Source organism: Puntigrus tetrazona, chromosome 17 (assembly GCF_018831695.1).
Source record: "Puntigrus tetrazona isolate hp1 chromosome 17, ASM1883169v1, whole genome shotgun sequence".
NCBI classification, from domain to species: Eukaryota; Metazoa; Chordata; class Actinopteri; order Cypriniformes; family Cyprinidae; genus Puntigrus; species Puntigrus tetrazona.
The window spans coordinates 20664538-20692369 of record NC_056715.1 but is presented as its reverse complement, the minus strand read 5'-3'; the positions used below and the strand labels follow the sequence as shown (position 1 = coordinate 20692369).

The following is a 27832-nucleotide window of genomic DNA, read 5'->3' as shown; positions in this document are numbered from 1 at the left end:
TCAGTCTGGTTTCGGAGCACACCGCAGTACAGAGACAGCACTCATTAAAATAATAAAATCACAAGTCGAAGTGGACGTCCACAACATGCATGACTCCCCCCTGCCAATGCATTGATAAAATTAACAGCTAGATGTGCCAGAATTTTCTTGAGTTAAACAGGTAACAGTTCTCACAGTTCTCACAGTTCTACACAGTACGATGTTCAAGTGTTGTGTAATCGCTTTGTTAATTGAATTTATTTGTTAAAATATAAAGAAATTATTTGTTAAAATATAAATAAATAACCACGCTGAGGCTCCTGTGGATGGTTTGCTTACACGCACATAAGAAATACTGAAGTTACAGTGTGCTTTATCATCAAAAAGTAATTAATGACTAAATGAATGACAAAAAGTAATTACTGTAACGGCGCTTTTAGTCATTTCTCAATTTCTTAAGTTAGATGAAATAATAATATTTAGGTGCCTTTATTGTTCCTTCATTTATCAAATATTCTTTTGTATATATTTGCCGCTCAGTTATAATGTGAGTTTAATTTGTAAGTCAATTTTTGTGTAAAGTTATGTACAGTAATGTACCGTTTTTTTGTTGAGTTGTCTGCTAATGTAGTGCAGCCGCAATAAAATGTATTTAACCAGAAAATATTTTCCTGTGTGTGTGATATCAATTAATAAATACATAATTAGCGTGTCCACTTTATATTAAAGTTCACTTTGACTGGTTGCTAATGTTCAGAAGTCTACAGCTATAAATACTTATATTTTTGTTCTTTTTTTGAAATTGAATTAAATGACCCCTTTAATAGCATTTTTAATAGACTTACACTCAATAGCCAAGTGAAATGTTCAAGTGTTGACACCATTTTCCTTTAGAAGGATGCAGTTAAAAGGACAGTTCACCCAAAAACGAATTTTCATTTACATTAGGAACAAATGAAGAATGTTTTTAAAGAAATCTCCAAGCTTTCTGTTCACCCATTGACAGCTCATGCAACTACCATTTCAAGGTCCAATAAGGTCAGAATAAAAATAAAGTTTTAGATACAAACTTTGGTTTAGCGTATTTGGAAATATGGAACAAAGATTCATGCACTCATGCCAGACATTTCGGTGAGAAACTCAAAGTGTTTGTGCGTCTTTAGGCAGAACCTGATTTTGCTGAGTGCGACAAGTTCTGGATCAACATCTTTGCTGACCCTTAAACAACATTGTGGTTAACCAATCAGAAATAAAAAAAAAAAAGATCTAATCTATCTCTAAATGGATTGCTGAAGTTGTTTATACATAAGTCTTGGAAGTGTAGCCTTTTGGTTCCCTTGATCTGAACCTTTGACCCTTGTTCACGATTTCTTCACAAGAAGACTGGAAATGACAAAAAGAATTACAGAGTAACATGAGTAACATACAGTTTGAGATTGAATTATCAACTGCTATTCCAAATACTTTCCAGTTCAAACACTGTTCATAAAATGCTAAACTTACATTTCAAGTGGTCACCAGTTGCATCTGTTATGTGATTCATCAACAATATTTTACCATATACTTAAAGCAATAGTTTACCAAAAATTCTATCACGTGTTGTTCAAAACATGTAAGACATTTATTCATTTTGACAACACAAATTAAAATATTTATTTTAAAATCAGAGAGAGCTCTGACTCTGAATGCATGTGATGTGTGGATGTAGACCCCGCACCTTGTTTACTGGCAACTCATCACACACACACACACACACACACACACACACACACACACACACACACGCATGGTCATGGTACTCTTGATAATGGCAGCAGGATCCCAGGGAAAAATAAATCATTGAATAAAGCTGTTATCTTTGCATCTTTTATTTTGTGTTCCAAAGATTAACAGATTTTAAACAACATGAGCGTAAGTAATTAATGACAGAATTTTCATTTTTGGATGAATTAACCGTTCGTCACATAGTTGGACTCTTTGTTCTGTGTTTTCTTGTCCCGTGTGCTCTGTGTGCCCTAATTTCAGTTAGTTGTGTTCAGCTGTGTCTCGTTAATTTAGTAATTTACTTTTTGTGTGTTAAGTCCAGTTTGTTTCAGTTCAGTTTGTCCGATCGTTGTTGTTTATACATGTGGTTACGTTCTGTCTGTCTGCCTGTATGTATGACAGTACAAACTGTTAATATGGCAGTGTTTTTGTTTTATGTTTTCCCCACGGACTGACCCTAATTTTCTCATCCTCCTGCTGGAGCAGGGGGATCACTCTCTCGAGGGCTGCACAGAGGAGTTCGTTACCCTCGCCAACGACTCACGTTACCCGGACAGCTTCCTGTGCTTGATCCACTTTCGTGGACTCAACACCTCCACAAGAGCGAAGCTGTCCAGGAATGGTCCTCGAGAGAGCCTCGCCGCATGCATTGAGCCCCACTCCAGATCCAGAGCCCAGCCCACCGCTTCACCGCGACGCGGAGCCACAGCTAGTGCCCACCGCTGACAAAGGATCAGAGTCCGCTGCGAGTCTGAGAGAGCGACAGAGCCGTGGATCGCAGCTAGACCCGAGCCAAAAACATCTTTTTGTCAGCTGTTACTATGGTATACTTAATTACAAGCATTTCCTAAGTGTCAATGGCTTTTATTGACAGTTCCATTTTGCAGTGTTGATCTTTCTTTTTCAAGGACTCTGCAATTCATCCTGAGATGCTGTCAACCAACAATCCTCCAAGAACAGTTTGGTGATGAACAATGCCTTTTCCAGCAAGATGGTGCACTCTGCCATAAAGCAAACAAGATAACTGCAATGGCATTTTTGGTCCATGGCCAGGAATCTATTTAAAATATACATTCAGTTCATTCAGAAGGTGTTTTTAAACCTTGGCACTGAGAGCAGCAGAAAGGTTCAAACTCTTAGGTCCAAATTATTGGAAAACTTAATGAAAACAGTACAAAAAGTAAGCTCTTGTGTTTTCGTACCTTACATTTGTAAATGTTCACGTGTTTAATATTTGATACAGCTTCATGAGTTCAAACTTTTTATTTTTTTGTTTGCTTGTATTTTTTGGATACTGGATGCAGTTTCATGAGCTTTTTTATTTTTGTAAAAAAATTGTTTTACATGTTTAATGTATAAAATGTTGATGACCTCAAAGTACTGATGATGCGAAAAAAAATACATCAATTACAACGTAAACGTTCAAATGTTTTAATTTGTAGACATTTTAAAATTTTAATCAATTAATTTACATACCGAGTGTGTTTACAATCGGTTCATGGGATGGTTGAGTTCCAGAAAATCAATAACTAGATGACTTAACCAAAAACAATGCGGAAAACAATTTCTGCATAAAAGGGTTCTTTAGGTTGATGATGATTCTAAATAGAACTGTTGTGTAAAGAACATTTAAACAATTATCTTTTTTAAAATGACCAAAAAAAAGAAATGCTGCAAAGTACACATTAATTATCAACTTATGTAATGATATTATAATATGTTAGGGTCAGTGTCAGTAGTGTGAGAAATTCATCCTAAGAAAGCAGTAACATGACAATTTTATGACAGTTCAGCTGACTTTTAAAATGAATTAGTAGCAGTAGTAATAATTCGACTAATAGAGCTACCATTTATATATACGTTAATGTTTCACACACACATATATATATATATGCTCTGTTAATTGAGCAATCCAGTATATTTAAAAAAAAAGAAGAAATACATTTTGCTAACCATGTAATTTTTAGAACTGCAAAATTTGCAAAGTTTAATATGAGCAAATTTCTCTGAATGCTATATAAAGTTGCTTTTTGATTATTATCCAGCAACCTTATTGGCCCAAAAACAGTTTCACTTCTTGTCTGCAACAAATAAAAGGGTACATGTAAATCAGCGTGATTAACTTCAACCAGACATCCTATCTGAATTCACCTACCACTTCTACAAAATAGAGATGGATTTGCAATTACTGGTAAGATTTGGAAACAACTGTCTTTTATCATTTAATTATTTTTTTTTTACATCAGTTGTTCAGAAAAGAGTTACAGAGTTGGATGAAATTGCATTTTTCACAAACATGACATTGCTGGGTTAGAGTTTAATCAGTCATATGTGTTTTAGTCGCAGAAGTCCGTTTGCCAGAGCGCCATGGGAAGGGGTCGTAGAAGAAACTTTTGCACCTCTTCGAAGTCTCCTGAGACGTCCTCCGACATCGAGACGAGGGTCCTGGTCATAAACACCGGCGGAACCATCGGGATGGTCTTGCATAACGGCGGTAAACACCATCAGCTGATTGCATTAGGCTTCTAGATACAAAAACATATGAAATTATTCTAGAATAAAGAAAACACTCATATGTATATACTCTCTCAACTGCTCAACAGTTCGATAACTAGGTAACTAACCGTGAGCAGGGCAAAAGAGCCGTCCTTAAAGGTTATGGCGTGTTTTGCGTATGCTTTTCTAAAAAGGAGTGTTTCTAATCGAGCTTTAATCTGCCTTAATAAGCATATTTAATTTAATAATAAGCATTTAATAATAATAATAACATTAATAAGCATTATTTATTCTTAGTATTTGTGGAATAAAATTCTGTAAAATTGACTAATATGCCAAAGTTTAGGATGTTAAAACCTTAAGACAATTTTTTTAAAAATGTCCAAACATTCCTGATGATATGATAAAATGTTCTGAAAAATGCACATATTTAATGTTAGCTTTTTAATGTTATAAATCTTGGACATTCCCTTCTGTTGTAGAAGAGTTATTTCGTCATGCCTGAAATCACAGAACGGTTACTTATTCATCAAAAATGATAATGTTGATAATGTTAACTTAACATCTATAAGCAGCAAAGTGTATGGTTAGGTAAAATAAATAATTTCCAAACACCTATTGAAAAATTGCCAGCAAAACCTTAACAAAATGGTCAAAAGCTTTCATCTACAAATACATATTTGACAAAAAGCTCAAGCCTTCATAAATAAGAAGACGATGTATAGAGTTAGCTATATTCCAGCATATACAAAAGCTTGTTTTACTGTTGCAAACTGATGTGTTTTACAATGCTATTTTACTGTCTTAATTATGAAGTTGTGAACTCATTTATTGCAAACAGCCTACACTGGATAACCATAAAGTTTGCATTATTTTGATATATATCCCATATTTCCCATAATTTATAAACACTCATACACACACACACATACATATATACATATATATATATATATATATATATATATATATATATATATATATATATATAGAGATAGATATGTATATGTATGTTTTTTGTCATACTAAGTTATTTGTTATTAGGTGGCCACATTCTTACATGCTTTTTCCTCTTAATTTGCAGTTCTGTCTCCAGAACCTAATGCTCTTGTCAAAACTCTGCGCAAACTACCCATTCTGCATGATGAGCAGTACGCACAACAGACAAAGCTGTACGAAAGCTACAAGCCTGAGGATAAAACACTGGTGCTGCCGTAAGTTCCCGCACAAACCGGGTTTGTCATTTAAAGGGGTTAGGGGTTCTCTATTTTTCCTTTTCTTTTTCTGTGGTATTTTTCTGTCTGCGCATGTATAAGGTCTGCAAAGTTGCAAAGCTCAAAGTCTCCCGCAAAAGTATTTTTTCTATATAAAAGATGATCTAGGTGATCTAGACGCATTGGGAAATATACTACCTGCGCATTAAACGGTTTTACTGCATACCTGCCAAACCAAGACTGAAAAGCTTTTGTGTGAACAACTTAATCCAACGGTTTTCAATTCCAGTGCTGGGTGTGCCCCTCACTTTTAATACAACATAAATTCATCACCTGCACTTTTATATTTATAAATATAAATTTATTTAAGAGACAGGATAGTCTGTGCATGCCTTGATGTTTTATTTGAACACAAAATATTCAAAGCCGGAGAGCTTTTTTTGTGCAGAACAAAAATTTCTAATATTGGCAAATGTTACTGTTTTGTTTCTGTTTATTATGGTTTAACATAACTAAATGAAATGCTGATCGCTTTTTGAAGCTTGACGTTATTGCATCAAATCCCAAATGTCTGTGGACTTCAATCGGGTCTCATTTGATCATTTTCTCTCTTTTTCTCACCTCAGACAATCTAAACTGAACAAGAGGGTTGTGTATACATTTTTAGAGTACTCTCCCCTGCTCGACTCGAGCAACATGACCCCGAATGACTGGAGCACTATTGGAAAAGACATTGAGGTGCCTTTTCAATCATCTCTTCGCACACAATTTTTTCACTTCAGACACTGCCAACACAGAAATACTGACAGAACTTGTACATTGATGTTTGTTCAGAAAAGGTCTTTTTTATCTTTTATCAATTTTTTTAAAGAGAGTTCCGCTTTCTGAAATTTTTTTAATATATATTTTGGTGACAATTATGCTTTGGAATATATGTGAATCCATTCTTGTAAGATCACAAATTAAAATTTTAATTATTTCAAGCAAGAAAATAAACTAATAGCAAATAGTAACACAATAGAAAATTAGGTTATTGTAGAGAACCTTTTCATTTATTATAAACGGTTCTTTGAAAAAAAGGCTACAAAAACAGATCAAGACATTTTTGCTTTGTTCACAGAAATATTATGAGCAATATGATGGTTTTGTGATCCTGCACGGCACAGACACAATGGCTTACACCGTCTCTGCCTTGTCCTTCATGTGTGAGAACCTGGGAAAGCCTGTCATCCTCACCGGCTCACAGGTAACACGCTTTTAAAAGCATAGTTTACCCCAATATGAGCTTAAATGATCATGACAGTAAAATAATCGTATAGTCGTATAATTTTAATTATTGTTTAACTATTTTGTATATGGCAGGTGCCTATCTTTGAGATGAGGAGTGATGGAAGGGACAACCTCTTGGGGGCGCTTTTGATTGCAGGACAGTTTGTCATCCCTGAGGTGAGAGTGGCTTCTTTTCACAGATTCTTTAGGTTTAGGTTAAGGATTGACATTAAACAAGCCTCAAACCAAATGAACAAAATGCTGGCAGCCCTGGGTTATCTGTTAACGGTTAAACGGAATCCTGGGTTATCTGTAATCACGTTTATTGCAGCTTATATCTTTAGCTCAGATAGGATAGAGGAACAGCTCTAAATGAAGAGGAGAACGCGGCGGGACATGAGTTAGGCGGGACATGATACGCACAAAAAAGGCAAAAAAACTAAGACAAAAGTATGAAAAAAAGAAAACAAGGAGCAAAATATATGAATTTGTCTTTTAATTTCTTTGAAGGGAGTTTTTTCTTTCACCGGCTGCTGTTTAAGCGATGCGGGTTCTCTGTTACCGAGCTGGCGCGAGCCTCGCTGCTCAATTTCTGATTGGCTGTCTGTTGCCAAGCGTTCAGCAGCAACAAGCTAACGCCGCTCCGTTTCACACTGAACAAGCAGAGTTACAGAGTACATTATACATTTTCAAGTACACGTTAAGCTCTTTTAAATTGTGAAGTCGTATTGTTCAAACACGTGACATAAACACCGACAGCACAAGCACGTAAAACACCTGTCAAACAAGTCGGTACAAGTTTAATCTGCCCATAATAAGGGTTCTAATGAAGGCTGATCCACAGCTTAAATGAATAGAAATTGAGGGCAAATGAGACAAAAAATAAGTCATGGCATATAAAAAAAATAAACCACTCTCTGTTTCTTCACAGGTTTGCCTGTATTTTTATCATAGGCTCTACCGGGGAAATCGTGTCACCAAAGTGGACTCTGGAAGCTTTAAAGCATTTGCTTCACCAAACCTGCCGCCATTAGCCAATGCTGAAGTCGACATCGAGAGTAATTCCAGATCTTTCAACATTTATGGGCTGTGGTTAGAAATCTGTCTATTAAGCTGATGATGCTTGAAGCAGCTATGATTTATGTTGGAGCACTGCCCACAAGACTACTGCTCTGACAATATATTTAATGTTTTTATGAATATAATAATAGTGTATGATATTAATGATAATACGAAAATGTTTAAACTATAAATATCGAAATATTAAGTATAGCATACTATAGGAAAATGTTGTCACTGTTTGCAATTTAATGTTAACTTCGTGTTAAAATTTGCATTTCCCATTGTTTAGTCGACTGGGACACTGTGTGGCGACCCAGCACAACTGAGAAATTCACTGTCTACACACAAATGAACCACAATGTGGGTCTCCTGAGACTCTTCCCGGGGATCACTACCGATACAGTAAGCATTTGTAATAATCTGAAATCAAATGAAATCTAAATTTTTTGGTCGATTACAAATAAGAGTGTTCATGACTAAATTTTTGGAAATGTATTCAGTGTTTTTATTCAATATCAAACAGTTTATAGAAGGAAACAAAAATGACATGCATTACAATCACTTACGTAAAATCACTTCCCAAAAGTTCTGTCTGTTTTATTTAAGAGTTTCTTTGTTTTTATCGTGGTTCTGTGTTGTTTTTGTTCAGCATTAATATTACATTTTCAGATGTGTAATGATCTATTCTTTAATCAGGTGAAAGCCTTCTTGAAAGCTCCCATTGAGGGTGTGATTTTGGAGACCTACGGCAGCGGTAACGCTCCTGATAACCGCCAAGACCTGCTGGATGAGATCCGTAAAGCGACCCAGAGAGGAGTCATCATAGTCAACTGCACCCAGTGCCTCAGGGGCTCGGTCACAATATCATACGCCACTGGCCAGGTATGGGTGTTTGCTTGAGAAAGGCCTCAGATGGATGTTTCCAGAAGTTTGTAATTTAGTGTTCCTTTAATGTTCTCTCCCAGGCTCTGAGTAACGCTGGAGTTGTCGCTGGGTTTGACATGACTCCAGAAGCTGCTCTTTCAAAACTCTCCCATGTGCTGGCAAAACAAGATCTCACTACAGAAGAGAAGAAAAAGGTATTCAAACACATTTTTGTAAAATAGTGTCTTTCTGGACAGCTTGCACAGTACAATGTTAAGTGGTGTTACTTCATATTTTTTCAAAATATATTAATGTTTCGTTAGATGATGAGTCGCAATCTGCGTGGGGAGATGGTGGCTGACTTACAGGGGGCAAAGATTTCTCTCAGCGACAGTCGCTTTATTCAGATTATAGCCAAGACCCTCAGCATTGGCTGTAAAGAGGTGAGCAGAACATACATCCAGACTTTCTGCTTCTGTTATAGTTTTTCTGATCCAGTTTGTATATCTCTGTGATGTAGAAACATGTTCAGAAACAGAAAAGCATTTCATGAACATTTGTAATTCGCTATAATATGATTGATGTCCTTAGGAGCTTGAAGCCATAAGAGATGCACTAATGCCCACTCTGGCATGTTCTGCTGCTAAGAACGGAGACACTGAGACTTTAGAGGCCATAAGGAAAATGGTAAGTATTTGGGTGTTTGCAGTAACAGCATGTGCCTATGCAATGACTGTACTGAGTGAAACTTCCACCCTAGCATTCTTATTCTACAAAAGATGTTTCACAAAAAAACGGCACAAAATTTTGCATTACCAAAAAATACAGGCTAAAAAGGAGAAACAGGAAATTGCGGTTGTTTTGGGTTTTTTTGTCAATAGGGAACTGACTTGAATAAGGCAGATTATGATGGCCGCACTCCTCTTCACATTGCTGCATGTGAAGGGCATCTGAATGTGGTGGAGTATCTGCTGAGTAAACGGGCCACCGTCTATAGCAAAGATCGCTTTGGTGATACTCCCCTTCACAATGCCATTCACCTCAGGTATGACAGGGCCAAAAAGGCTGGATGGTTTATCTTATTTAGGCATTAGAAAGTTTCTAAATACGTATCAGCTGAATGTTTTATTGTAACAAAATTTTAAATGCACATCTTGTATGGTAGCCATGTTCTAATTCGTGAAATAAACCATTTTTAAGGTTTTCTGCGTCTGGGACATGAAGTCAATATTACCTTATTATCATAATACAAAAAATAGTCCCATTAAGATGAAAAGATTAACATTAAGATGTTTTTTTAACTTTTGTCTACCAGGAATTACTGTAATAATTTATATTAATTTTACATTTTAATTTGACAATTTTACATCATCATTTTACTGATCCATTTTTTATGTGGACTAGTTTTATGCAATGAAATGTATAGCTGTATCGATATCACTATAGAACGCCTTTCAACACTCACAATATTCAAAAAACCTTGCTTTATGTTACGTCATAAATATTAAGATACTCAAGCACTATCGAAACATATTAGATGAGCTTTTTTTTAGCGGGCCATTATTCAAAGCATAAACTATAGGATATTCCCAGAAATTACCAAAAGTAAGATGCAAATTATAATTTCTGAAAGGAATTGAATTATTGATTGAATTATTGACGGGCTGTGTACATAATGCAGAACACTCAAAACATATCGCAATGAAATCTAATAAATAATAATAGAATTCCACCCTCAATCACGTTAATTTAGTTATTAGCAATATTAACTACAAATGAATGCTATGTCCATCCTGTGATGTGTTATGTCTAAACCTATCTGTATGTTCTCTATCTGAAGACATAAGGGTGTCGTGGAGCTGCTGAGGAAGTCTGGAGCTCACGTCTCCTCTGATGAATTAAAGGATGCTGGAACGGAGCTGTGCCGGTCTCTCTCTCATACACAAACATATATTTTTTTCAATTTTGCTCTAAACCCAAATCATGGCATATCAGACCTTCTGCTAGTTAGTCTTCATAGACTGAGAAAAAAAAGTGTAGAAACAAATGTAACAAAATGTAACAAAGTTGCTTGTAAATGATTGAATTCAATGTGAAATGTCTAATTAGAAAAACTAAATGCTCAATAAGTGTATTATTATTGTTAATAATAATAATCATAATAAGCGATTCTTCCTCAGTGAATTGAACAAGTGCTATGACTGAATCTTCAGGAGATGAAATAACGATAGTAGCTTCAGTGCTCATGATTGCTCATGTAGAAATTCTGATGTGTTCTTCACAGTCTTGCTGCTAGTGGTGACTTGGAGGGACTGAGGATTTGGAAGTTAGCTGGGGTTGACATGGCCATGTCTGGTTATGATGGGAAGACGCCTCTTGAAGTGGTAAGTTAAGGAGATTTTTGTGAAATAAATAACCTTAATTGAGCAACTAGTGCCTGCAGTTGCCTGTCACTCATAAAACTGGAATAATCTCACATTTAGGCAGGAGCCATTGAACATACAGAGGTTGTGAACTTCCTAAAGGTTGCTTAGAGCCAAATGCAGGTATGGAACATTTATTTTAGGTGAGGTATATTTAAATTTTCTCCTTCATTATAACTTACTAAAGCTTAGGACTGTTGACCAAATAACTGCTAAACTTCAGTTAAACTGACTTTTAAATGCAGGGTTGTTCTGACGTTGCCTGTTCTGTCTGTTCTCTAGAAGCTCATCAAGATTACTGCGTCCATCAAGATCCTGAGGAGGCTAATTGTCATTTCTTGCTACTATCATCTGCCACTCATTTTTAGCAATAGGAGCTTTAACGACAGTCCGTCATGCTTTAACAATAGATTAAATTAGATTAAAATGCATTGTTGTGTTCATAGTAAAGGAATCATAATCATTTCAAGTAATTGCAGATACTTTTTCAGTACAGGATACTGCTGATTTCTAAATGATTTGAAAATCTTTTTGGGGACAATGATCGTTTCGGGGATAGTGGGATGATTACATTTACATTTAAAGCAAAAAATATTATCCAAATGTACTGCATTGATCGTTTTTTCTGTCTATCGCATTCTGATTAAATGTGTTGCTTTTATGAATATACGTTTAGAAAATTTAGAAATGCTTTTATCGAAAAACTAACATTTTCACATTTCTTACTGTTAACCCATATAGAACAATAGTGAATAGGCATGCTCCCAAGGAAATGTTGTAATCAAATTCTTCGTGGACCAGTTTTAAATCGCATCAATAAAATTCTCTTTAAAGACATCCATTTTTAAGCGCGGTTTCTTCTTGGAATTAGGAGTGCTTGTTCTCTACATTTCCATAAGGAGCACCATCTGATTAATAATCAAATATTCTGTTCAACTATTGGCCTACAACTTCCTAATACATTGTTACATTTGGCCAGTGGTGAAAGTAAAAGCATATTTAAGTAAAAGCATTGCTATTTAAAGCTGCAGTACTGCAATTACAGCGCATTACAGATAGCCTGAGATTACACAAGATTTGTATTTTAAAGGAAACCAGTTTGAAGGGAGCACAGTTGGCTATTTGGTTTAAAAGAGCTTCTTAATGTGAAATTCGAATGATGTGAAAATCAGAGATTAGACTTTACATAAATTGAAATCTACACACTAATACGCACTATACTCATAGTTAACGCGAATAATTTGAGAATAAAGTGTAACAATAATGATATGCAGGGTTTGAGGTGATGTGAGCTAATCGATCGTTAGACTAAATCAACATCATCCTCAAAGCATGGCAGACTGACTTGTTCAGATGATGATATGAGGTGAAAAGTCTTCTATTCCAGGACGTTCCTGCACATTCACCTCAAAACAATACAATAAGGTTTCCAAAAACAGATGGCGACAAAGAGGCAAAACTTATGGACTGCAGCTTTAAGGAATAATTTAGTTGAGTACACGGAAAAGTACTGAAAAATAATATGACACACGTAAGAGTAAAAAGGTTTCCTGAAAAACTCAAGTTACTGCGTACTTTAGTATTATTTTTCAGTTTTTACCCAAAATTAGACTATGTGAGCATTATGGAGGAGGATCAGCCCCATGCAGTAATACATGTTTCACAAGTTTATATTTACAAATGCATCTGATATTGCTACGGCTGAATAACAGAGAGATACAGCAGACAGAGATGCTTTGACTGATGAAACGTGGAAGAAGATAAACTCACAGTTGCAATGCAATGCAATGCTAATTGACAGCTTGTACCACATAAATATTTTATGTCACTGTGACAAGAAGCAACATGGAAGCGCAGATTATATTAAAAAAAATGTTGGTTCCTTTTTGCAAAGTTTAATATGACTTTAAATAATTCAAGCACAAGGCTCTATTTTCTGTACTGCACACTTATAGCCATCATTTAAGAAATTAAGAAAAATATAAAACAAAAAAGTAGAAAAAGAGCCATATTAAGGATTTTCTGCACGTTATATGTTATTATATATTACTTCCAGTAGGCCGTTTTGGACTTTCTGCATGAGAGTGTCTTCGAGTATGAATGAAACACTGCATGAGAGCCAGTGCTTCGTAATATTCATCTCATCTCGTTTTGGACATGAATAAATCGTTCGGTCGATTTAATTTCTTCGCCTATGTGCTCACTCACACATCCAAAAGCACTCACACAGAAAAAAAGTGATTTAAAATGCATCTGATTGACAGATAAATCGTGGTCGATCTGTCACGTAAAACGCGTGTGCTCTTATTCCAACGTTGTTGTTAGTGCTGAGGTCATACATTTAGTTTAACTGCTGTTAAAGAGACCGATTTTTACCAACTGCATGTCTTTTAGAAAAGTACATTATACTTGCTACAACCATTCAATAGCTGCATCATTCTAACGACCGAGTTTCTATTGACTTTTATACTACTGTGTTAAAATCAGAGCATAGCTCCCATTCACTAAAATATCAAAAACTCTATGCTGATTCAAAATGCGACGTTGTGAAGACGTGCCTGTAAATCTACTTAACGTTATGTGTTAAAACCTTCAGATTGACTTTTAGTTATTTAAAATTTAACACGATAAACTATACAGTAATAACTTTCCAGTTCTTTAAACCTTAACTCAGTAAAGTTAGTTTGACTGCCTGCAGTATAATAATAATGCTCATGCTAGCCATGTTGTAAACTTGAAGTAAACGTTTAGTCCTTGGTGTTAATGGTGTTGAACAGAACTTGTAGTCAAAGCTAAAAAAATCCAGCAGATTGCAAGGATATACAAATTTGAACTGTCTAAAAGATAGAAGACAGGATCGTATAATTCGATTTTGATGATCTTCTTGTCATCTCTACTCTTTATTATACTTATTTAGTGATCACTTATACAGCTCTACATCCCTTATCGCGCAAAAAACCCCGTCACTCCTCAATCATCACGACTGCCTGCTGAAGTGATCAGCAACATCTCTTTCTGTTTCACTTTAGTTATATTCTGTGGTTGCAGACTGTATCTATATTTCTTGCTTTTGCTGCTTTTAATTAATAGCACTTAATGCACGTTAACTAAACAACTGTCTTCTCAAACAGATTTCATTGGAATCATTGGTTTCTACCTATATGTGCTGCTTGATTTACAAACCGTGCCTCCACACTTTTAACAATACAGATTGTCAAAGCACTGAACAGCATCAAATAAGAAAACAGTCCCAGTAATATATAATTACAATATTAAACATTTCTTTTAATTAAATGCAGAGACAATAATTATTAGAATCTCTCTAAATTAAGTGTGCCCAACTAAGCAAGCCATGAGGACCCCATCTGTGAGCAACAAACACAAACCTCTCAGTAGAAGAGCAGACCAAATGCATGATGGGACTGATTTATTATATGCAATTATCATATGCATCAATGAATCAACATTAAACCATTTTTTGAGTGTATCTTTAAACACGACATACAAATATGGTCTACAGCAATAAAAGAGAGTGATTAATTTCCTAGTTGGTCTCTTTCGGTGTGTGTGTGTGTGTGTGTGTGTGTGATTAAGGCCGGCAGCGCTGAATGAAGCGGGGATACAGGCAGACATCACGGATGTGGTGTCGGTTCAGCAGCCAGGTGAGGAATCGCTCTAGACCCAGACCGTATCCGCCGTGGGGACACGTGCCAAACTTCCTCTGCAAAACAAACATTCATTCACAATGCTCAAATTCTGAAGATCTGGGCAATACTGGCGGCCAAACATAGTTTTTTTTTATTTTTCTGGAATCCCTTTAATGGTTAAATTACACTAAACAAAATTATACAAGCAATACTTTTGTTTTTGCCCCCATTTTTAATGAGCAGAGTAATCTCACAGGTGTGACGCATCTAGATGCTGATTAGACAGCATGATTATTGCACAGGTGTGTCTTAGGCTGGCCACGATATTAAAAAAAAAATTTCAGGGACATTACTATAATACTAAGAGTCAAATTTCAACTACTCATTGTATTGGTTTCTTTAAATTGTTTAAAAAATATATATGCACGTTATTATACCGTTAAACTAAAACTGTAATTAAAAGAATGCTTAAAACACTTAAGCACTCAGAAGAACATAAGTTGACTTGTTTAATAAGTGGATGATTATTGTCTTTTTGAATAATTACGTAATTGGGGCATCCATAATTGTAATTGTGATTAGAAATTTGATTAATTAATTAAGACATATTTAAATGCTTCCATTCTGCTGTCTTGCTTGTTGCTTATTCAGTTTTTTTGCTCATTCGGCCATTTGCTCCTTTTTGGGGGTTTTTTCAATCTTTTCGGGGGACCAATCGGTGCATCCCTAGTAAATACGTCATTGTGCAGCCATATCGCAATCACACTTTTTTTTATCATGTAAATATTTACGATACAATATGGCACACCCCTATAATCATCATTAAACTATTACTTAAATTTACATTAAGCGCTGTGAATCTACCTTGCCTATCCGAAAAAAACAACAGCTGTTTAGAAAATTTCAAACAAGCGCAAAAATATAACACTATCATTTAAAAGTTTGAGGTGTTATTTTTTAAAAATGCTTTATGGTAAAAAGTCTCTTCTCAGCGTAGGTGCATTTATTTGATCAAAAATTATAAACATTATAAAATGTAATTCATTCCTAGAATCAAAACTTGCTCCAAGTCTTTAGTGTCACACGATACTTCAGAACTCATTCTACATATGTTTATTCGAAATCTTTTGTAACTTTTGATTAATTCAATGCATCAAGTTGCTGAAAAAATGTTCTAATCCAAACTTTTGAATGCATGAGAAATCAAGGCAATATGCTGTTACCTGGTCAGTGTACCAGTAGTACGGTGTGGGGTCGATTTTCTCTCTCTTATACCCTTCCAGGAGCTCCTCAGCGTCCCAGATACGCATGGAGCCTCCCACAATCTCACCAACGTTGGGCATCAGCACATCCACCTGACAAACACAAACTTCATTATTCATTATTAACTATACTTCATTATTAACTTCATTATACTTTATTATTTGTCATTTCTATATATATAAGAATGCTTTTAGCAAGTTATCTTTTGTCAGCACATTCTTATTGTTACCAGACAAGATACTATTAATGTGTGAAACAATGTAAAGATAATAAATATATTCTGAACTGTAACTGGCACAGTCTTTTTGATTTTTCTGTTTCCTCTGCTTGCTCTTGATTTTTTTTTTAACATTTGCTTTTTCAACCAAAGAAAGCATTGTAGAAGACTTGTGTAACGGCTAAACATAAGTTCAGAAAAAATTACGTCGTTCTCATTATTGTCATATATTTGGACTCTTTGTTGCTGTTTTTTCTTGTCCCATGTGCTCTGTGTGCCCTACTTTCAGTTTATTGTCTCATTGTATTCAGGTGTGTTCAGTTAATTATGCCATTTACTTTAGGCTTTATAAGTTCCTGTTTGTCCTCTGGTAAATCATCCGGTCTCGTCTTTGAATGCGTGTGGTTCTAGTTCGCCTGCCTGTAGTATTATTATTTACTCTTTTGTGGAAGATTAAAACTGTTAAGAGTTCAGAGTGCTCAACCACACTGTGACAATTATACCTAATTTAAATAAAGAAATACTGGAAGTTTTCAAAATTTGAATGCAGTATTTTTGGAAAATGCCCAGGCTTAAAGATGCTGTTGATACGAAATTTTCACCAGGAGTTGATAACAACCAAAGTAATCCATACATACAAATAAAACTATACAAATAAGTTCAGAAATGAACTCATGTATGAATAGTTGCATGCGTTGCTCAGGTGTGATTTTGGCCCATTCTTCCTCACAAGCAGTCTTCAAATCTTCAAGTCTTTAGATGTTAGTGTTTCTAATTAAAGATATTTCTGATAGTGTCTTGCCTTCCCATGGCTTTTTGCACCTCCATTTCTTCATGTGTTCAATACTTTTTCCCAGTGTCATTTTGTTTATTACATATAACTCAATTTCTTGTTAGTCTTGTTTTCGTTGTATGTATGGATGGATTATTTGGGTTTTTACCAATATCTGGTGAAAATTTCATGTTTCATAAATACATTTTCTGAGAAAAATGGTGACATGATCAACACTTATTTGACCCACTGTAACTCCACCCACACGGGAATCTCATTGGTCCACATAAATGCATGTTTAAACACCGTAAACGTTTTAACTAGCTATGTTTGCGGACAAGTTCTGTAGTTACTGGATATTAATGTTAATGGTAAATGACAATTCTGACCGATTCGGTGAGGCGACGGTCCTCAGCACAACGCTGCATGTAGAAGGATTTAATCTCAGCTGGGAAACGACACAGCAGAATGGTCTCGTTAATGGTGTCAGTCATCAGTCTCTCAGGGGCTTCTGGGATATCCTGTAGAAATGATACACAATGGTCAAATAGCCAAGCATTTGTAGGTAAACATTTGTGACAATAACATATAAGGTTCAATAAAAACAAACCTCTCCAAACTCATAAAACGTCCCATCATCCTTCTTGATGTTGTGCTTTTTCAGCCACTCAATTGCCTCAGTGTAGTTCATCCTCTTGAACGGCCGTTTGGGAGGCTTGAAGTCCTAGATAAAAAAACAGATTCCAGAACCTTCACACTTTTTTGTCAAAATTCCAGCCTTCCAGTTATTTGTAGGGTTAGGTATTGTTACTATTACTGCATTCACATGGATGCTCTTTCCCAAGTTGTGCTTTTAAGTCAGAATGTGAGAACAACATGCACTCTTGCATTACTAAGATTTGTTGGTTTTGTGTTTGAGCTTTCTGAATTGAGTTTACATGCATTTTCTCAGGCAAGAAATGATTTTTCATGTGTAGTGCCGGTGATGATAAGTCTTACAACAATTTTGGAAAACAAGAGGACAAATATTTCAATCGTCCTCTTGTTTTATCGTTAAGGCATGCCACCAAAATGAGGCACTGAAATCCGCATTCTGATTCAGTTCTAGTACATTCTGGTTACTTAGGTACTGTTTGCCATATTGGTATCGGGTTTCGGTACCCAACCCTAGTCATTTGTGACAATGTTGTTATAATAAAATAAAAATACAAATATTTCAAAAATATTTAAATGTTAACTGAAAAACTATTTTATTACTTTAAATGTTGCCATGTGTAAGACTCTAGCACGCAGTGACTCTCCCAGCCACTAGGTGGTTCCAGTGGTGTATACAGTTCTTTGTGTGAATGCTAATCAGGTTCATTTGTAACACCTGTGGACTGGTCTATTTAAGCATGCTTCTCTCTGTCAATTGTGTTCAGTCTTGAACCTTCAACGTTACAATGTTACTCTATGTTTTGTTCCCGAGCTCTTCTCGTGGTTTTTGTTCTACCTGCCTTTTGTATATATTTTTGCCAGTTTTTGGATTAAATCTATTTAAGTTTATTTCGAGTCTCGAGTCTTTCCCGCGAAATCGTGACACCATGGCAACGTTTCTAATTAGAAGCCAAGCATTAAAGGTATTTAGGCTCTTCTTGCATTGGTTAGTTTTCTTATTTTTCATCATCATCATCATCTTCTTCCACTCGAGTCTATGGCAGGCCATTGAATGACTTGGGGGTAGTTATGAAATTTGGCACACAGATAGTGGACAGTCTCAATATTAACTAGGGCTGGACTGAAGTATTCAATTATTTTAATATTCTTCCGGTGGGGTTGGCATTCAGTTTTCAATTTAGATTTTTTTTTCAAACACCTTGAAACCCCTGTTTTTTTGCACAGAACAGAACCATTCCGCCAAACCAAACTTTATGTTAGTATCTATCATTTTCACGTTGGGTCCTGACAAATTGTTTTTTTTTTTATAAATACATATAAATAATTTAGCATAATCCAGGCCTAAAATATTATATTATTATAATATATAATAAAAAATATGAAGATATATCCAAGTTTTCCATGATGTGATGCTCAAGCACATGATGCCCGTATGATGTGAGCTGTCAGGGGTCGTACCGGGTTGAGGTCGTAGAGCAGCGGCGCAGCAGGAGACTTCAGGACCCTATCGACCACATCACACACCAGATCCTCCAACCGGTTCAGAAGGTCTTCATAGGTCATGAAGGGACACTCAGCCTCAATGTGGGTGTACCTGAACATACAAAGGTGCATTACATTGACATGCTTTTGTGTGTTTTGATGAAGTAAATGAATGGATCTTGAACGTTGTTAGACTCACTCAGCCAGGTGTCTGCGGGTGCGAGACTGCTCAGCGCGGTATGACTGGGCAATGCAGAAGGTGTCGCCCAGCGCAGGGATGCAGGTCTCCAGGTAGAGCTGAGAGGACTGTGTCAGATACGCATTCTCACCAAAGTAGTTGAAGCTGAAGAGGGTGGAGCCACCCTCCACCTGCGTCTGCACCAGAGTGGGTGGACTTATCTGATGATAACAACAATCAAACATCCGTGTTTAATAACATGAGCAACATCCTGTGCCTCAAAATGAAACTTTGCAAAACTTAAAGGTGTCATATGATGCGATTTCAAGTCTGCCTTTCTCTTTAAAGTGTTACAAGCTATTTGTGTACAGATAAGATCCCTTAAGTTTCAAATACTAAAGTTTCAAAGAAGACTTTCTTTATAAAAGTTACCACGCCTTCCTAAGATGGCTAATTTAAACACGCCCCCCACATCTCTATGTCACAGCGCGGGATAATTTTCATAACACCGAATATATGTTCTGCATATGCGGCGTTGTGAAAGTGAAACTACTTTGTTTCGTCTTCCAAATAAGAACCAACTAGAAATCAGTGGTTAAGCAGTATTTACAGCACTGTTCCAGAACAGTCCAACCCAAATATTCAGATGTGTTCAGCACTTTTTACGGAGAACTGGCTGGGGTTTAGAAGACAAGCAACAATGTCTAATATGTGGAAAATAACCACAAACACATTGCACCTAACACACAACTTAATGTTCTTTTTAGCAACATCACATGACCCCTTTAAAAGAAGAGTTCACCTAAAAAAATTTAAAAATTAGCCGAAAAGTACATTTTCAGCACGTTTTATATTTTTGGGTGAACTATTACTATAACACAAGGAATGTGGACCTCGCAGTATCCGCGGTTGAAAAAATGATCCCGGAAACACTGCGTGACAGCTGATCGGACTTTCAGGATCTTGGAAACATTTTCCCCACGGATCATCATGTGCCTGTTGTTCAGCTGCACATCCACGTCGGACTCCTCATTCAGCAGGTTATCCGCGCCGCCCGCCGGAGCGAGACCGATCAGCTCCCAGAAATCACAGTGAAGCTCATGGCCACCTGGAGCCTTTCAAAAAACAATTTCAGACAATACATGGGTATGGAAAAGATTTAAAAGGCAAAATTTTAATTTTTAGATTACTTATGTAAATGTAGGTTATTACAGGGTTCCTACAATTATTATTATTTTTTTTAAATGCCATACTTTTCCAGACTCAAATTTCCAAACCTAGGTACATTCTTCAGACCGTATTTAACATAAATGGCTCAGAGACCATTATTTTTAGCTTTTTATTTAAATTTTTTTTAGAAATGAATTACAAAATATATAGACGCACCTACAAAGAATGCTTATGCATTACAATTTGTAGTTTATAGTTAACCTTTTATTATATATTATTAACCAATTTGATTTTACAGTACCTGCTCAAAATGTAGATTTTCTTACGGTAATATCAGCGCCTTATGTCCAATTTAACAAATTCTCTGTGGCGCAATTCATTCGGTCACATACAGAAATCACTGAAGAATCACTAAACCTCATTTATATATAAAATACACATACACATAATATACATATATATATTTTTCATATATATGTTTCTTTTCTGGAAAATTCTTAAATCAAATTCCATACTTTTCCAAACGCTAGTAGGAACCCTGTTATTAATATTACAATATTTCTTAAATGAAAATATTAATATTAATAATTAAATCAGGGTAAATTCTCACCTGTTTGCCCTCAGGAACAGGCTTCACTGTTCCATACAGAGCAACAGTGCTCTCCGTAGACAACACCAGTCCATTATAACACTGACACTGCAAACAACACACACATTTATCACCTTAGAGACTTTTTCATTTTACTGTATTTTACTTACATTCATCAAACATGGGAAATAGAAAAATATATATAATTTATAATTATTTGAATATATTATTTTATAACTGTATTTGTAGTTATACTTTAATAAATACTATCATTTTATAATATATCTTTACCTAAAAATCGTATGCAAGAGAGTCGAGTTCCGGCTTCCGGCTGGCCTCTGACAGCAGCATACGTCATACGTCGAGTCAGAGGTCGGCCAAGAATTGGAACTGGACTCTCTCGCGAATGCGCATACAGCTTATAAATTGTTTGGCTCAATGACTCTCTCTCTTCTCCACCTGTAAGCTGGTATGTGATGAGGAGAGACCCCCAGAAGCATATAGGTTAGTTTTCCGATGGATATACACAATTTATAGAGCTTCGAAATAATGGCCACTATCCACTAGCAATACCAAGTCTGGAAGAGCCAGGATTCATTAAAAAAACCCCCACAATTTTAGGCAACACCTGAGCGATCTGGCAGCGGGATCTGACTCCAGCTTCATTCCGCTCCTTGTGAAGCTCTCCCAAGTGTTTGAATCTGCTTTGCTTGGCGTTATTCTCAAGCTTGCGGTCATCTCTGTTGCTTGAACAGTAAACTTTGTAATTAATATGTTTCAGTAATGACTTTCTGCGGCTTACCCTCTTTGTGGAGGGTGTCCATTGTATAAATGTTTGAAATTGTTAACTATGGGTTATCCTTAACATCGGGCAACCTATTTACATTCAGAGACTTCTTATAATGACGCATGTTTGGATTTTCCAAAAATAAAAATAATCCAAAAAAAACCTCTGTCACTGAGCACAAAACCAAGATTCTGCTATGGCCATTCCAGTTCTCTGGCTTGAACCCTATAGTAAAATAAGTGCGGTGAACTGAAGAGAAGAAGCACCAACATGGAGCTGGAAATCTAAAGGGTCTGGAGTGATTCTGGATGAAGGAATGGTCTCTGATCTCTTGTCAGGTGTTCGCTAAGCTCATCAGGCATTGTAGGAGAAAGTTTAAATTTAAATGGAGGTTTCAGAAAGTACTGAATATTAGTATTATACAATAAAATGTTAGATTTCTTTTTTACATTTTTGCATTTATAATTTTGTAAAATAACAACAAACAAACACTGCATTACCAGTTTGTCCGTGAGAACACACTGCAGGAAACCAGTTCCGTCACGCAGCACAATAAACAGGAGGTTCTTTCCTGGAAAAACATGAAGAAACATACCACATTTTTCATAATTTTAACTCACACTAAACTTACTAAATAAATGTTCTTGTACTAGATTCTGAATGGATCGAATAAGTTTACAGAGAAATCCTGGGTGGTCATTTTGGATTTGTTTGTTAGAACAAAAACTAAAACCTGCTCACCTTGTCTGCGTAACCGATGGACCCAACCAAACACCTTCACCCTTTGCTCTCTGAGCGCCTCCAGCTTATCAATCTTCACCTGAGAATGCCATAAAATTAACCAGAGCGATTAAGAGGAACACTTTCACTTTCATATTGGCTTCAGTGGCCACTTTACGTGGAATTCAATAATCAGACAGGTCAGTGCAGCATTTTGTATGTTTCTCTTATATATATCTTAAGCGCCCTGCGAAGTGGACATCACAGAATATTCTGCTATAATTCCAGTTTGAAGCGAACATATACATAAGTGCATTGAAGTGTGAAGTGAAGTGACAACTACTGGTTTAATCTAATGTGTCAACTAATGTTTCAACTAGTTCGTGACATGTTCATTTTAGAAACTTTTTTTTCTCAATTTAAAACACAGACTGTAACATTCATTGCGCTACATGTCCATTTAAGAACACTTTTTTAAAAATGCTTATTATGAAAAAAATTCAAGCAGTATACATAAGTGTAACAAAACGTGATAATAATAAGTAAATAATTGCAATTATATGAAAATGTGCACTTTTGATGAACCGCTTAAAGGAATAGTTCACCCAAAATTGAAAAGGTGTATATGACTTTCTTCTTTCAGATGAACACAGTTGGGAGTTGAAAAAATGATAAAGCACAAAGTGATAAAACAGTTTAATTTTACACAAAATAATAAAACAGTTTCATTTTGTTGATTAAAGTGGTCATATGATGCAATTTCTGTTACAAGCTGTGCATAGATGAGAGCCCTAAAGTTCAAAACCAGAGATATTCTATATAAAATGACTTTTCCACACCACTCTCAAATGTTTAAACACACCCCCACTTTTCTACATCACCAAGTGGGTTTATTTTTATAACACCGCCCAAAAGTTTGCGCAAAAGAAAGGCGACGGAACTATTATTCTCGTTTAGTGTAGAACTGGTGCCATGTTCTGGAGGCTGTTTTGTTGTCAAAGTGAAACCACTTTCTTTGTGCTTCCACATAAGGACACATCTAGAAATCAGTGGTTAAGTTGTATTTTCAACACTGTTCAACACAAATATTTGAGTGTGTTTTGTTTCCTAAACCTGCAGAGCGGTCTATGCCCGGCTGTGCACCGAGGCTATAACGCGAGACTCTGCAAGGACAGTCTGGCGCTTCTGACTCCCAACCTATAAGTAAGTTAAGTTTTCTTATTAAAAGAATTCGCTACTGACTACGCAAATGTGAAATTTGGTCAGTGCAGGGTAGTGCTTGTTGTTTGTCGTTTCTCCGATCTCGTGTGACCTTTTGTTGTCAAATCTAATGGCTTTTATTGTTTTTTTTTTGTCATTGCGCCGAGACACTGCATCCTGTTATAGTAAGGGGTGTAACATTTCCATCACATTCTTGCCTTTTTCGAACAATGAGCTTAGTACAAATCGTGTTTCAGGAAGGTGACGCTTAGAGAAGAAACAATAATGTACAGTATGTGAAAAATAATGTTTTTTGAAAATGAAATCGCATAAACAAATTGCAATACACCAACTACACAAAATAATGTTCTTTTTAGCAACGTCATATGACCCCTTTAATTATCAATTACAACCCCAACAACCTACCTATTCTCACACTGCATAATAAAACATAAGAAACTTTTTTATTTATATAGCAACTTTCATGTTTAAAATACATCTCAAAGTCATATACAGTCAATAACTCTGGAAACACTTACGGTTTTAGGTTCAGGAAGGCTGGGGTCATTCTTGATGGTGATTTTTTTAGCTTCTTCCAGATTCTTCTCTCTGCGTTCAGCATCTTCAGCCTGTCAGTCATCAGACAGAGATTAAATCAGGTTAAAATAGCAAGTACCATGACGTGAAACTTGGGCTACTGGACAAGAATATTTATGGGTCCATAAAGTGCAGGTGAATTACCTCCTTCTTATCTTTGCTGTCAGTCTTCATTTGTTCTCGGGTAAAGAGCTTCATTGTGTTCTTCATTTGAGTCTTAGAGATAACGACCCAACCCTAGGAAAACAAACATGCTTGATAATGCATATATAATGATAAATAATGCATGATATTAAAAATAATGAAATAAGCACACATTTTTCATTCACCATTAAAACAATTTGTAACAATGTGGGACTGAAGTTTAATTTGTGCTTGATTTCTTGTTTTATATATATATATATATATATATATATATATATATATATATATATATATATATATATATATATATATATATATATATATGTGTGTGTGTGTGTGTGTGTGTGTAATGTAATAATATAAAACTGTTTTTTGTTTCATTTTTAAAAATACGTTTTTAGAGTAAGGGTTCAGGTTCCAACCCTTTTTTCAAAAAGCTTTATGATTATTATCCATGTTGCTGTTTGTTAATTGTTGACTATTGTTATTTGCAGATTTCACACCTCTCCTTCCTTCTGCGAGTCCACATAGATCACTGGAAAAGGTTCTTTTCCAACAAACAACAGTGCCTGAAAAGATTACAGAGAACATTTTGGAAAATGAAACACAGCAGACAATCTGAATCATCATTTAAACTGTATTTCACGAGGAAACTGAACCGGATCAAGCACCTTGAGTGGAGTTTTAAAGGGCTTTTGCTCTGATCCATCTCCGTCCAAATCACTGCCATGTTTATCAGACACATACAGCTCTTCTGCAGGAACAAACAACATCAGTTAATATGCCACCATTTTACAAGAAATCCAGAGTTGACATGGCTTCACGAAATGGCTCTGTTCTTTTTTTAGTGTGCTGCCTAGGGCACTGGAACTTTTTTTTTTGACTGATTGAGTTAACAAATTAAAGCGTCCATTGAAGAAAACGTGCAGCAGTTATATTTAAAAGTACAAGGTGCCACTGAACCCGTAAGGCTTTGTTAATTTATCGAAACATATAACAACAGCGTATAGATGAAATGTCGATCTCCATACTCTGAAGCAAACCCTCTACAGAGACGATGTAAATTTAAGCGCTCGAGGAGTACTGCGCCCCCAAAACGAGCCCCCTCCCGTCCCCTCCGCGAGCGCGCGACCGTTTCGAAAGCGAAAGTGAAAGCGAACGGCAGCACGCGTTTTTTTTTTGAGCGTAACGAATATACATCAGACTTTTTCTCTAGCGGATAATGAATCGTAAGTCTCGCAAACACGGAAAAACTTTAACTTCTCCGTTGAAAAACAATGTAAATAAAGTAACACTAGGACAGCTTGACCTGACGCGACCCTACAGACAATATGCAGCATCGTCTTCATCACGATCAAACTTACTGATCGACATCTGTCCGACGCCCTTGTCCGCCATATCACGCTTTATGGACCGCAAATGAGTTGGTTCAGTTTTTTCCAGGTAAACGATGCGCTAAATGGCTCGGCCGTCTCGATTCCTTCGACTAAACTCAGAGTACACGTGTCGCTCCGCCCTTCGCCTATTTCTCCGATTATGTGGATTTTTTTTTTTTTTTTTGGCGGGTCACATACTAACTTTTTAGGTGCATACCGCCACCTCCTGTGCTGGTGTGTGATTTCAGACTAGGACTAAGATCCTTGTTTAGTGTTTAATAAGTCGCGTATTCAAATCTTTATGAAATTCATTCCTTCCCTGTTCGTCCATTGGAGAAAGAAACAGTATTCGTGATCAACTGTTTCCTTTACTTGACCTGATTCACACAATCCCCGTCCTTAGGCTTGTGAAAATTGCCTTCTTGTTAAAATAATCTTCTCTATTTAAATTAAGCAGCTATCGTTTTGCATTGATTTGCTGTTACAGTTTACAGTCATTCCAAATCCCTCGCCATTTCCTATTGCAAGCTTCTTTAATTATACTTTCCTCCTCCATCCTGCTTAGTGAAAGTGAGATTAATTGACCATTTCATAAAGTTTTCCATTTTCTGCCGTCCATTTTCCATGTGCTGGAACCCAAACAAAACTCTTTATTTCTATAAAGATATTACATTTGACGGTTTGAAGATTTGTAGGTGATGCTATTCAATTTGAGTTTGCCGTATGAATTGCCACCATCTCCAGCAGTGTATACTAAAGTCCCATTGCGTTAACCTCCCATATCTTCCGACTTTAAATTCTGGGACATATAATGCAGATCCAGTACAACCCATGGGTTTCTTGAGTCATCCGTGCATATTGGAAGAAATGCGTAATATACTGTTCTGATATATTCTGCTGTGTAGCTCTTGACACCAATGCCAATCTGTCTTTTTTTAATACATTCATGAATTTGGAAATACAAGGAGGTAGTGGGGAACTAGTATCTACTGATGAAAAATGTATATTATTTATTGACCTTATTGACTCTCCTCCAATATTGTTTTTGTAGGATGGTCTAAATTATGCCCTTGCAAACCGATTCAGAGTCCAACAGTTAACTGTTTATCCATATACAATACACCAATAATCTAGAACATCATAGAAGTGCAGAAGTGTATAATATGATTATTAATTGTTTATTTGCCCCCCATTCTTGGTCTAATATACATCTCATTAGATTGAGTGTCTCTTTTCTATGTAGTCAATATGGGTTTTCCATGTTAATTTAGTATCTAACCTTAGACCTAATTATAATTTTTTTATTACTCTTTTCAATGGCTGTTTATATAAATAAAGCATAATATTTTCTGCAATTCAGCTGTCCATTTCTCTACACCCTCCATTGATTCTTGAATTTTAGATACCGTATATTTAACATTTTTCCCTCTTTTCCACATTGCTCCGCCATCAGCATATAACGCTGTTGAAATTTTAGGATGATTTCCTTCAAACACATCATGTTAAATAAAACATGGACTTATAGCACTTCCCTGCGGAGTTTTCTCAAATAGGAAACTTAAAACCCAATTATAAAAACTTCCTACTAATCCATCTCTGCAACATCATGTCGCACGTCTTTTCAATGTCGAAGTGCGTGCGTATACTTTACATGGGTTAAACGCGGAGCACAAATACCTGGTCACTTCTCTTTCACTTTCATTTATGTCATCTATGCATTAGTGGTTGCTGTAAATTTTACAGCAACTTACTGGCAGCTGGATTTTTCAAATAGAAAAATGTTTACAGCATTATTACTGTAATTTAATTTACAGTATACTAATTTCTTTACTGTGTTCGTATTTACAATATTATTGCTGTATTTTTATTTACAGTATCAGTACTATAGAGTTTATTTTTGGTTCATTTAAACATTTTTACCCATAAAATTTGTGGTAAAGCACTGTAAACCATTATTTTACC

At 35.9% G+C, this 27832-nt stretch overlaps 2 protein-coding genes across 3 annotated transcripts; one reads left to right on the top strand and one right to left on the bottom strand.

Annotated features, from left to right (window-relative positions):
* The first annotated feature begins 3814 nt into the window (after positions 1–3814).
* On the top strand, positions 3815–11908 carry LOC122361508 (60 kDa lysophospholipase-like). 2 transcript variants are annotated; one of them, XM_043262295.1, is made up of 17 exons: positions 3815–3934; positions 4084–4237; positions 5324–5453; positions 6080–6191; positions 6574–6699; positions 6816–6899; positions 7654–7780; positions 8074–8186; positions 8481–8666; positions 8750–8863; positions 8972–9091; positions 9240–9335; positions 9530–9693; positions 10489–10575; positions 10933–11032; positions 11132–11194; positions 11354–11908. In XM_043262295.1, the coding sequence occupies exons 1-16, from the start codon at positions 3917–3919 to the stop codon at positions 11180–11182; spliced, it is 1782 nt and encodes a 593-aa protein (XP_043118230.1). In that variant the 5' UTR covers positions 3815–3916; the 3' UTR covers positions 11183–11194; positions 11354–11908. The 2 variants fall into 2 exon arrangements, with proteins under 2 accessions (XP_043118230.1, XP_043118231.1); XM_043262296.1 differs by having other exon boundaries at positions 11132–11214.
* A 2573-nt stretch (positions 11909–14481) lies between these two features.
* LOC122362057 (asparagine--tRNA ligase, cytoplasmic-like) lies at positions 14482–26032 on the bottom strand. The gene is made up of 15 exons (XM_043263312.1): positions 25859–26032; positions 25166–25248; positions 24998–25063; positions 24495–24587; positions 24293–24382; positions 22575–22653; positions 22334–22404; positions 21068–21154; positions 20181–20402; positions 19309–19508; positions 19086–19221; positions 17581–17694; positions 17360–17491; positions 15942–16073; positions 14482–14792 (listed from the first exon to the last, which is right to left on the bottom strand). Exons 1-15 carry the CDS (start codon positions 25890–25892, stop codon positions 14661–14663), a joined length of 1671 nt encoding a protein of 556 aa, XP_043119247.1. The 5' UTR covers positions 25893–26032; the 3' UTR covers positions 14482–14660.
* Between the last annotated feature and the right edge of the window lie 1800 nt (positions 26033–27832).